The 13,435-nt window shown below is 33.9% G+C and overlaps 1 protein-coding gene across 1 annotated transcript; it reads left to right on the top strand.

Moving 5' to 3' along the window:
- Positions 1 to 8,191: 8,191 nt before the first annotated feature.
- On the top strand, positions 8,192 to 9,499 carry LOC110785724 (uncharacterized). Its single transcript, XM_021990226.2, has one exon. It carries the CDS (start codon positions 8,320 to 8,322, stop codon positions 9,196 to 9,198), a length of 879 nt encoding a protein of 292 aa, XP_021845918.1. The 5' UTR covers positions 8,192 to 8,319; the 3' UTR covers positions 9,199 to 9,499.
- The last annotated feature ends 3,936 nt before the right edge of the window (positions 9,500 to 13,435 follow it).

Raw genomic sequence — 13,435 nt, 5'->3', positions numbered from 1 at the left:
TATGTCGTCTCACGTCCCTAACGAGTGTACATGTGGGTAGAAGAATGCAAAAGGGTGTTATGTATTACCACGGGATGAGCACTATGTCCATCCTTTTTTCTTATACTTCGGACGTAGTATACTAGTATGCTTTTTTTTTGTTCTACTACGAGGAGTTCCCACCCACTTTTGCGAGGTAATCTCCCATGGGAGTTTGTATGGTTACCCCGATGGGCAGCATCCCTCCCAGTTGAGATTTTTTCCATTCTCAAGGCTCGAACCCGAGACTTTGGTTAAGGAACAAGAGACCATTAACCGCTCATACCAACCTCAATTGGTAACCATGTGTACTAGTATGTCACTATGTGACTATGTGATAACCATGTGTGGGTGAAAAATTCTCTCAAGGAGAAAGTTTCCAATTTAAGTTAATTAGAATTGATACTCCCTCCGTCCCGGAATACTCGACCCGGTTTGACCGGCACAGAGTTTAAGGGACTTGAATTGACTTATTTAATTTAATAGGTAGTAGTTGATAGTGGGGTATTATTTTAATGTAGTTAATGGGAAATGTGTGAAGGAGTGGGGTTGGGGGAGAGTATGGGTTGAATTTTTAATTATTTTTTGTATAGAGTAGGGGGTAGGTGGGTTAATAGGGGTGGAGTGAGAAATAATATAATATTGTTAGAATATTTCCATTTTTAGAAACAGGTCAAGTATTAAGGGACGGCCCGATAAGGAAAACAGGTCAAGTATTCCGGGACGGAGGGAGTATCATTTATTATCAATTTAAGCATCTTAGTTATCGAATCTAATTAATTTAATCTTTCTAAACAAGACAAACGACAACTTATATATAGATAAGATTACAATTAGTACTGTACTATTCGCCACATAATCTTGTCCAAGTCGGCAAATTAACTAAATCTTCCAAAAACGAATAAGTATAAAATACCATTAATTTTGTTTGCCTGGTCGGTCGCACTTGCACTTATCCTTTTGGAGGGAGTCCTAAAATTGGCCAATGGTCTATTCTTTAGGTCATTTTCTATCAACTTCTTTTTATTTTTATTTTTATTTTTATTCTTTGAGGATGATAATGTCCTAATATCCTATACTATGATGATATTAGGGGTGGTATGGAAGAATAATCAGGGGTTTTAGGGTACCCTACGCGTTTCAAAAGTGTACCTTCACCATCACTAGAGTCCCTAACAAGGCGATACATACTCCCTCTGTCCCGGAATATTTGACCTGTTTTCCTTATCGGGTCGTCCCTTAATACTTGATCTGTTTCTAAAAATGGAAATATTCTAACAATATTATATTATTTCTCACTCCAACCCTATTAACCCACCTACCCCCTACTCTATACAAAAAATAATTAAAAATTCAACTTCTACTCTCCCCCACCCCACCTCTTAACCCACCTCCCACTAACTACATTAAAATAATACCCCACTATCAACTACTACCTATTAAATTAAATAAGTCAATTCAAGTCCCTTAAACTCTGTGTCGGTCAAACCTGGTCGAGTATTCCGGGACGGAGGAGTAGTATTTCATCCGCTTTTAATAATTGTATAATTCGACTTTTGACAATATTCATACGCTATTATATGATTAATCTTTTATGATTTACTCCGTATACGTGAGAAAAATTTACATATGATCTTGTTAAATTCATTTTATAGGATACTTTTATGGTGTAATAATGTAATAACTTTACAAACGTAAATCTCAAATGATGCTATTTTTAAAAAGAAAAAATAGAGAAAGTACGAGGGTTTAAGTTTAACCAAGCCACTCATTGCTTTATGGGTGGTTGTAGCTTTTGCAAGCTGGCCAATATGTTTGAGATTATATGGACCACCTCAATTCCTCAAATGGTGTACGTACTATTGTTCACTTCCTCACCTTGTGTTTGTAGCAAATCTAGCAATTATGTTTGGTTATTAGCTAGTCCAATGGAAACCGGGAAGAAAAATACCTTTTAAGTTTCAACTTAAAGATTAGCTTGGAGTATTTAATTCTTGCTAGGGGTATTCCGGCAATGCTCATTCTCTTCCCCCATTTCCTAAGAATCTAACCCATTAACTTGAATCGGGTAGTTCGAGGTGGGTTTTGACACGATAAGGAAGTTTTTCTTATTAAAATTAAAAAAATGGTTACCAATTTTAGAATTTGTATTGTATTTTTTATGTATGATGTGTTCTTTTTGTTGAGGATATTTGCAAAAACATGCCAACCCCAAATAAAAAGGTAAATGTAAATGTTAAATATTTTTGGGGGAAATGTATAACGGAATTGTAAATTTGTAAAACGGGTGGTGATTTGGCATTGGTGAGTTGGTATTGGTATTACAAAAATGGTACTAAACTTTTTTTAAATGAAATTCATTTTCTTTAAATGGTACTCGTTTTGTACTAAATATTATAAAGTGGTATTAATATCACAAAAATGGTTCTAAATATTTTAAAATGGTATTCATATTACAAAATTGGTACTCAATTTTTCTATGTGGGATCCAAGTTGGCAAACGGGATTGACTATTCAACAATTTCAAAATGGCTGGGAAATTACAAATAAGCCCATGACATGTATTTCATAATACATGCATGGCTGCAATTTTGACGCCCTCCTTTTTGTTTGGTCAAGTCTAGCATTTCTTGTTTAGGGTGGGACATGTAATTCTCCCCATCATGCAATAGAGGCAATTTTTTTTGGACAAAAAGGTCACTTTTGCAACTTGTGGCTAGTCCCCTTTGAACTAGATTAGGGCATATGAAGATCTAATTAGAGAGATTCTAATCACTTTTTTGTCCTAGTTTGGTAATAAGAATCAAGTTATTGAAATTTATATAAATGTCTTCCATTGAACATCACAATGTAAATGCTTATCTTGCAAGATTTGATTTTGACAATTTCATACAACTATACGTTTCGAGTGCTGAAAACCAGTACTTTAATGCGTATCCTGCACGATTTAGTTTGGCATTTATGTAAATGTATTTTAGTTTTATATTGAAAACTTTATTTTTTGTGTAAGTTGAATTGTTTTTATTATTCATATTGACGTTATAAATATATATAACAAATAAACATACATAACTCTTGTGGTCAATATACTTGACATCATTTCCTTATTTTCATCGTCCCTCATAGTTAAGTCTTTTAACAAATAAATTGTGTTCATCGTAAAATTCATTTCATTATAACTGTCTAAGAGGCACATATCTTGTTTATAATATTTATTTAATGGTTGTGAATCCATTTTAATTCAAATTCATTACATAATATTACTTGTCAAATAATATTAATAATCAACATGTAACATACATATTAAAAGCGCTCGTTTTCTACACTCTAAAAGTTAATTATTAACAATGTTTTTGCGTCAACAATATTGCAAATTAAGTAGCGGATTTCGTGGCTAAGTTCTAGTGCAACAATATTATTGTAGCTTACTGTTATCCTACTACACTTCTTCTTTTTCCTCGTGTAACAACACGCTTTCTCTCAGGTTCGCATAATACAGTTAAGTTTTTTTCTTAAATTTAACGTAACATAAGTTTTCTCAACCCCACTTCAATTTTATTAATTCAAATTCCCCAATAAAAAAAAAAAAATTACCCGTCATTATCTAATGTACCAAAATCACTTTTTCTGACACAATAATCCCACTACACTTCATTTTTTCCTCGTGTAATAACACATTTCTTCGCATTCATATACGCTTTCCCACTAGTGCAATGTAAAAAAATTCAACAACCCTTAAAAAAACCTTAATTTAACCTCTCTAATAAAAAGATATTTACCCAATCGTTATCTAATAAAATCCACCAAAATCCAAATTTATGACACAATAATCTTGTTACGCTTTATATATATTAATCTTCGTGTCACAACACGTTTTCTGAGTGTCCATGGAATCAAAGCAGATTCGTTTTCCACTAAAATGTAGATTATGAAAATTTCTTCAACACCACCAAAACAACCCTATTCATTTAACCTCTCGACTAAAATAAATTCACCCCATCATAATCCCACCAAAATCCAATTCCACTTTTATATTTTACACAAAAATCCTAGTGTCACACCACGGTTTCTCTCATGTTCCCCAAATCCAAGTGGATATGTTTGTTCCTTAAATTAAACGCTACATATATTTCCTCAACCTCACCCACAACAACCCCATTAATTTAACCTCCCCAATAAAAAGAAATTCACCCTATAATAATTTAATCCACCAAAATCCAATTCCTCCTATTTTACACCATAATCCTCTTTATTTCAATTCACCTCACTTATTGTTCTCCTAATGTCACAACACGTTTTCTCTCACGTTCTACATAATCAAAGCAGATACATTTTCTGTCTAAATTTCACGCTTCTTAAATTTCATCAATCTCCACCAAAATAACCGTATTAATTTAACCTCTCCAGTAACACGAAATTCATCCCATCATAATATAACCCATCAAAATCTAATCCCAACTTTATTTTTAACACCAAAATCCCCTATATTTCACTTTACTACACACCTCATCGTTTTTCTAGTGTCACGACATGCATTCTCTCAAGTTATGCAGAATCCGGGAAGATAAATTTTCCCTTAAATTCAATGCTTCATAAATCTCCCCAGCCCCACCTAAACAACCCCATTAATTTAACCTCTACAACAAAAAAATATTCACCCCAATAATCTAATCCACCAAAATCCAAATCCAGTTGTATTCTTTGCTCAAAAATCTCCTTTATTTCACCTCATCGTATTCCTAGTGTCACAACACGGTTTTTCTCATGTTCCAAAAACTCCAAGCGGATAAGTTTCCCCCTAAAATTTAACGTTACATAAATTTCATGAACCCCACCAAAACAACCCTATTAATTTAATATGTCAAATAAAAAGAGATTCACCCTTTCATAATCTAATCAACCAAAATCCAACCCCACCTCAATTTTAACACCAGAATCCTCTTTATATTTCACCTTACTACACTTGTCGTTTTCCTAACGTCACACCACGGTTTCTCTCACGTTCCGCAAAATCCGTATACATAAAATTTTCCCTTAAAATAACGCTAAATAAATTTCCTCAACCCCACCAAAACAACTATACTAATTTAAGCTCTTCAATAAAAAGAAATTCACCCGTCTTAATACTATCCACCAAAATCCAAATCCAACTTTATTTTTTACACCAAAATCCCCTCTATTTCACCTTACTACACCTCACTGTTTTCTTAGTGTAACAACACGTTTTCTCTTCTGTTCCGCATAATCCAAGCAGATACATTTTACCCTCTAATTTAACGCTACATTAATTATCAACCTCCACAAAAAAAAACCTTATTAATTTAACCTCTCCAATAAAATGAAATTCACCCCGTCATTAATATAACCCACCAAAATCCAATTCCAACTTCATTTCTTGCACCAAAACCCCATTTATTTCACCTTATTATGCCTCTCATTGTTTTACTAGTGTCACAACACACTTTCTCTCAAAATTTGTAGAATACGGGCAGATAATTTTTTCCCTTAAATTCAACGCTACATAAATTTCCTTACCCCCACCGACCCTTATTAATTTAACATCTCCAATAAAAATATATTCACCCTACCATAATCTAATCATCCAAAATCCAACTCCACCTTTTTACACCAAAATCCTCTTTATTTGACATTACTACACTTATCGTTTTCCTAATGTCAAAACACGTTTCCTCTAAAATTTCGCAGAATCCAATCAGATGCATTTTCCCCTTCAATTTAAAGTTACAAATCCATCAAAAGTCCCTAAAGTTCAACCTCTCCAATAAAACGAAATTAACCGTACAATAATCTAATCTACCAAAATCCAATTTCAATCCCATTTTTTACACCACAATCCCCTTTATTTCACCTTACTTTACTTCATCATTTTCCTAGTGTACAACACAATTTCTTCAGATTCCGTAGATCAGATCATATTTCCTCCGTTACGTAAATATTGCACCATTTTATTTTTACGCCTTTTACACTAAATCTTTTGTAAAGGTAAAGTTAAGCGTGGTGCAATATTTAGTAAATGAATAAAGTACGGAGTATATGTTTTTCCGAGCGATTTCCGACTTTAATGCTTAATAATGTCGAAATTCCCAAAATATGCCCCATTTGTATATAATTCCCAATGTACCGTCCACGTCATCGGCTAAACTAAATTTTAATGAGTCGGCACAAACCGCTAAATGAGCTAGCGATTTTGTCATACAAACCGCCAACTGAACTAGTGGTTCAATATAAACCGCTAATTCAGTTAGCGGTTCAATAATACTCATTACTCCCTGCTTTCACAGACTGGGATACTTTTAATAATAATAACAATAAAAACAGAGCAATCGTTCGCAGCCCTTTTCGTCGCTACTCACCCACCAACCACCAGTCCACCACCTACCTCCGCCCATCCCCAACCACGACCTACTGCCGCCATCACCTTCGAGAGAAGCCTATCGACAACCAATAAATTGAGCGCTATTTTCGTTCTTATAATTGATGTATGATTATGGTGTGAAATTGAAAATTAAATTGGGGTTTGACACAACAACAACAAGCAGGCATGTATTACGACATAATTATGCTTCAACTTACCAATATCATATTCTTGCTAATTGAATTGGGAGCTGATATGTGTGTTTTATATAGTGTTTTACCCCCGTCCCTTAGTACTTTTATGTGTCAAATGAGCTATTATGAGCCATTTTTAGTACTAATATGCGTTATTGAGTGTGCCTTGAGTTTCAGGTTTGATTATGAGAAATTGGTCTTTTTAGACCCGTTTCATGGTGATTTAGGCCACTACACGAGCCCGAGGAAGTTCGGGACCTTTATCGTCGACTTTCGGGAGCCTTAGATGCTTATGGTTGAGCCCCGAGAGTTAGACTCCGTGATATGGGCGAAGGATATTGAAGATTGCAAATCGCCCTGTGAGCTGAGGGCGAAACGCGACCATCGGGCGGAAGGACGAAGAATTGAAGCCATCCATACGCGCCCGATCAGGCGCACTTCGCCCGGTCCGGATCGGGCATCCAAACAAAGACGTAGTCTGGGGCAAATCGCCCGATCGGGGGGAATTTGGCCCGATCGGGCCGACTATCGAGCACTTCTCCCGATCGGGCGACTCCAACCTCTGCTACTTTTTCGCGTAGTTTCTTTTCCGTTTTTAAGCTTTATTTTAAGCAAACTATATAAACTAGCCTTTATTATTTTTGAGGACATCTTTTATTCTAGTTTTCAATACTTAGTTTATTTCTAGTTTTCAATACTTAGTTTATTTCTAGTTTTCTCTCAAATTGTTCAAAAACTTAGGTTTTAATTCCAAGTAAAAAAATTCAAGCTTTCATTATTCATTGTTCTTCATTTAGGTATTGCTTCTTACTTTGATTTATTATTTTGCTTTAATCATGCTTTTAATAGTATTAATTATTTTGTCTATTGTTAATATGAGTGAGTAGTCAATTTTCTAGGGTTTGGGGATCCATGAATTAATATGAAGGGATGATTGAATGTTGTTGATTGTTGGTATTATGGTTAATTTCTATTGATTGGTTTTATTTACTATGCAATTAGATTTGCGCAGGTTTAATTATATTAGTCAAGCAATATCAAGTTAAGATTCGAGAGATGCAATTTGATGTTTAAGCCTCGTGTAGTGTTCTGTTCCATTCTTTCGTCCCTCCCATACCCACAATATCATCGTTAGCCTTTGATTGAAGACGAAGGGACTGCAAAAGTGGAGAGTGCTATGGATAGGACACCAAGGATGTTCTGCAAATACAAAAAATGAAGTTGTATTGTACTACTATGTAGCAGTTAACTAGTGGGTGAAATCGAATAGAACGAATTTGGTTGTAAACCGCCAACTGAGTTGACGGTTTTGTTCTTCATTGAGTTGGCGGTTTTACCATTGGATTGTAAAGAAAAACTTAACTTTTATTAAATATTGTCCATGTGGACGGTACATTGGGAATTATATATAAAATGGGCACATTTTGGAAATTTCTAAATCTTTAAACATTTTAGTGGGAAATTGCTCTGTTTTTCCATTAAAGTTAAGGCAACGTAAATTTCATAAAAAGAAATTCACCCATTAGTCCATTACCCTAACTTTTTTTTACACCAAAATCTCCTTTTATTTTTACCGTAATCTCCAAGGAAAACAATAAAAAAACAGAAACCCTACCCATCAACCCATCAAACAACAGTTAGCCAGCCTTAGCCCCCCTCTCCAAATCTCCAACACTCCTATCTCATTCCTTTTACCATTTTCTCTCTCCTCTCAAATTACCACCAAAAACGATGAAGCTCAACAAAAGCAAAAACAAAGGCAAAGTTCATCCTTCTCCCTTTTCATCATCATCTTCTTCTGCAAGCAACCATGACCCAGTTTCGTCGCTAAATCATCTTCTTCCAACTGCAATTTTCACTCTAATCTCTGTTCTTTCTCTTCAAGACCGCGAAGCTCTCGCTTACATGATTACTCACTCCCTCAAATCTTCTACTCTAAACTACTGCAATTACTGTCCTTCTTCTTCGTGTTCTTCAAGTTTTGACCCGAAAATCAAGAAAAAATCCAACAAGAAATCATCATCCTCATCAACAGGGACGAATACAAAGACTCATGTATCGCCCAGCTTCGATTGTTGCTGTTTCGACTGTTTCTCCCACTTCTGGAATCGCTGGGATTCTTCCCCTCACAGCGAGCTCATTCATCAAGCGATTGAAGCTTTCGAGGAGCATCTTTCTTCAAGCGAGAAGAAGACGATAACGACGCCGAAGTCCAAGAAGAAGAAAGACAATGGAAGAAGGAGAGAGAAAGTCGTGAGTGCTGACGTGGAGGAGAGAGAATCACCTTGTGTTAGTGAGACTGGGAGTGGGTCTTCTTCTCTGAGTTCTGTCCCGCCGGAGAATCTCGTTGTTGTTGGAAGAGAGGATAGAGAAGAAGTTCAGTCGCCGGAGATTCTTGTTCTAGCTGACGTGGAGGAGAGAGAAACTGAAGAGTTTTCGTTTTCTCCAGTGTTTGCCGGTGATGGTGAAGAAGATGATGAAGAAAGTGGGCCCCACCAGGAGTTACAGCAGCAAGAGCAGCACAAAGGGTTGGCGAGGAAGGTACTCCCGGACGTCATTGGGTTATTTCATTCTCGTTTTTGGAAGAATCTTTGGGGTCCGAATGTGTGATAATTCCAACAACAAAAAAGAAAAAAGTAAAATTTAGTTTTTTTAAATTTTGTTTACTGAAAAAAAAGAAGCTTAGTCAAATCATTCCTTCAACCTCTTTATTTTTCTTTTTCCATTAAAATGTTCTTAAACTTTAAGAAGGTTTTTGAGGGAAATATCAAATATTATTAGGAAAGTAAATTTATGCATTTTTGTCTGGTTTATATGTGAAATAGTGTCATTAATTACTTAATGTTGTTAGATACATTGGATGTATACTGCACTTTAATATGCATTTGAATTAATAGTGAAAATTTTGTCATTTTTGCTGCCACAATTATTTAGGAATGGATGAAGTAGTATTTTTCGGCGTAAATTTCTTGTCTTTGTTCTTTTTATCAACTTTTTAGCTGGAGGTGTGTTGTATACTTGTGTGTCATTCTTAGATTAGGTAAAACCAATGTGTGTATGTGGTACATTTTGAAGACTTTTGGCGCTCAAAGGAGTATGAATTTTGCAAGGGATGCTAGTTTAGTGTAATGTGTTGTCCTAATCGATGTAAAATGGAGTATAATTTTGTTATCCATTTTTTTCATTATTGGTCTAATCGAATTCGTCAACGTCATGTTATTTGCGATTTTCTCTAGTTCTATGTGTTGAGAAATTATAAATTTGTTATCCAACACATAGACTAGAGAAAATCGCAAAAAAAGGATGTTACAGTTTGTTAATTTCTCTTCATTTTAGGGAAAGTTTGGAATTAGTGAAAGAGGAAAGGGATAATTTTCATGTTGTTGATCGTCAAAGCTTTTATCTATTTTTTGGAATCTTGTAGTTACTCCGTATCTTTTTGTGTTCAAGTAATTACGGTAAAAAGTACTCCGTATAATTTTAAAAAAATCTTGGGGTTAGGAGATGGGTCATCTTGTAATTAGGTAAAAACATGTCCTTCTGAGTTGTGAAAAAGACCAGTGAGAAACCAAGCTAAAAAGAGGGTGAAAGTCAGAAAAGGTAGATAATAATCATAACAATATTCTTTTTTGAGAAAAATATAAAGCCGAGTACTTCATAAAATAAAAAATTGACATATTTACGAAATACGATTATTAAATACTTCTACTCTGTAGTCTGTTTTACCGGATAGTAATTTTGGAATGCATTTCTTAATTAAATAGCGTTTAAAAAATGAATTAAAATGTTTATTTATACTCTCTAGCTCTAAAAGTGTATATATATTAAATATTTTGAACTTTTATATTTTCAATATTTTTCACTATCCTATTTTATTTTGTTTATTAGCGAAAAATATAAAAATATTCATTCAACACTATTCAAATTATATTTATATTTATTTTAAAGGAGCATATTATATCTATTGTGAAGAAACATGAGTAGCTGACTGTATTACTTCTCCCAAAAATGTGTCACGCTTTGAATAGAAGTGATAATATGGTACTCCGTAGTAACCTTTATTATATTCCCGCCTAGCTATGTTTCCTCGAGTGCCAAAAAATACTCGAAAAGTGAAAAATAAAGCAGAAAATGCGAATTCCTATGCATTTTCCTTTAGATTCCTCCTCCCTATATTGTGGTGGAAGGTGGAATTCATTTTTTAGAATATAATAATGGTATTTTTTTCTGAACTTACTGTATAACGGAGTGGTACGACATTGGTACTGTGGACTTGTATTAATTTTGTCACTGATCTTTTGGTTAGGTGATAATATTGAAAAGACATGACAGAAGACAAGGATTAGAGCAATATCATGGGTCTTCTCTTAAAACATTTTTTTCATGTCAATTCCAGATTCTCGTTTACTCACTCCGTCTCTTTTTGTTTTTTACGTTTTTTTTTTTGATATTTCAAAATGTTCTTTACATTTCCTTTTATATTATCACATAAATAACTTAGTATTCTATCAAAAATTGTGTCCAATTATTATTTTAACCAATCAAATTAATTGAGTCATTTAATCTCTCACACTTTTCCATTGGGACATTAAATTTTTTCTCATTTCCCAATATCAAAATTTTGATAAAAGTGAAAACATTATAAATAAACGTAATTTATCTCGTTTAAATGAAAAATTTGAGGGATTTTTATGCAAATTAATTATTCATTAAAACGCGTGAAAAATACAAAACGTAAAAAACAAAAAGAGACGGAGGGAGTAAAACTTTTTACAATTAATCCCCAAGTCGTAAGAATTACATTTCTTTGATATGATATGTGAGTATGTGATTCATTGTTGTAAGACAGGACCAAGTAATTGGTACTCCCTCTGTTCCTAATTGTTTGCCTCATGTTTTATACTATGCTTTATTAAGAGCATGAATAAGGGGATCACTTAAAGGGCTCTTAAAGAGAGGAAAACTGTGGTAGGAAATAGGAGACTCTTAATTAGAGTTTCTAATATAAAATTCTGAAATAAGAGCGTGTGCCACATCATTTTTTTGCATGAAAATAAAATTAAAAAATAGGGTAAGAGAGAATAAGAGGTGGCATAGTAGTCCATTTTCATAATTTTTGGGAAGAAACTTATTTTGAATTAGTGCTTAGGTGGCATAGGAGAAAGATTAAGAGCCCCTTAAATAAGAATCTTCCCTTATTGTTGCTCTAAGAGCTGGTTGAGAGGAATTGAGGAAAAAAAATGGTGGAACCAAATGTAAGACCATAGTTATCAAACACCTTGGTCCTCACTTCCTATTATATTAATCTTTATCTTTCTCTTATTGTCCTACACATACGTCTTCTTTTTACTATAATAAATAATTCATCCACTATCAATTAATTACAATAAATAATAACTCAATATCCCACTTTTATCTTACTTTAATAAATTCAACTCAATCTTTTAAAACTACGTGCCAGACAAACTGTATCTTTTAATTAAATACGGAATGAGTATATGAAAACAAATGTTACTGGGTACTCTGTAGTGTGTAACGTTTTCTCAGGGGTCGTTTGGTTCGCTTAGGTGGAATGGGATCTCATACCTGGATGGTATGGGTTCTATTTTCCATACCAATCTGAAAATGTTTGGTATGTTTCTGGAATGAATTCTACACTCCAATTATGTTGTTTGGTTCATAATTCCCTCTGTTCCTTTATGATCTTCTTATTTGGGGTTTTGGTTGAAAATTAAGAAATTGAAATCTTGTAATAATTAGGTGTAAGAATAATGATTGAGTGTAAGAGAAAGTAATAAAGAAATAAATGAAAGTAATAAAGAAAGGAGAGAGAAGATATTTGTAATAAAGTAATAAAAAATCATAAAAGTGAGGTTGAGTGGGTGAATGGGAAAATGTGAATGAATTAAATAAGGGATGTGAGGAAATTTATGGTAGAATATGTAAATATTGTTAGGTATTTTTGGTGACTAGAAAGATAAAGAAGGGTATTTTGGTCAAAAAATATGTTAAAAAATAGAAACATGAAGATCAAATAGGAACGCTATTTATGGAAAGAGGAAGATCATTTAGGAGCGGAAGGAGTAATAAATAGTACTCCCTCCGTGAGTCCGTTCCCATTTGATGTTCCTGTTTCCATAAATAACGTTCCTATTTGATATTCCTATTCCTATTTTTAGACATGACTTTTTACCATAAATTTCCCCATCATCCCTTATTTTAATTCATTCACATTTCCCCATTCACTCATTCAACCCCACTTTTATGATTTTTTTTTATTATTTTAATAAAAATATCTCATATCTCCTTCATTTATTTATTACTTTCTCTTACACCCAATCATTATTCTAACATCCAATTATTACAAGATTCCAATTTCTCCTTATGAGTTAGGGTTAGTAACCTTGGTGGAATGGAATGTCAATCTTATGGTAAGAAGTGGGAATGAGATTTTAGGGGTATGGAATGGAGATAGAACCCCATTGGTTTGGGACTCCATTCCAAAAAGGCCCAACCAAACAATAAAGTGGATGAAATGAACTCTAACTCTATTCCAATTCTTTGAAAAACATAAACTTTTGTGTAAAATCGACTAACGTTAGACCACTTTCTTGGTAGTAACTAAACTAGGTAAGGTATAAAGACAAATAGGTACCAACATACTCCCTCTGTATTTTTTTAAGAGATACACTTGCCTTTTCCGGTCGTATTTATTTAAGAGATACACTTGCTATTTTTGGTAACTTATCAACCCCACCATCTAATTAAATAATCTATTTACACCCCACCCTCACCCTCCATCCCCTAAAATGACATGGTCCCCACTTATTTTACTTATTAAAATATC

Source organism: Spinacia oleracea, chromosome 1 (assembly GCF_020520425.1).
Source record: "Spinacia oleracea cultivar Varoflay chromosome 1, BTI_SOV_V1, whole genome shotgun sequence".
NCBI classification, from domain to species: Eukaryota; Viridiplantae; Streptophyta; class Magnoliopsida; order Caryophyllales; family Amaranthaceae; genus Spinacia; species Spinacia oleracea.
This window is presented reverse-complemented; position numbering and strand designations above follow the sequence as displayed.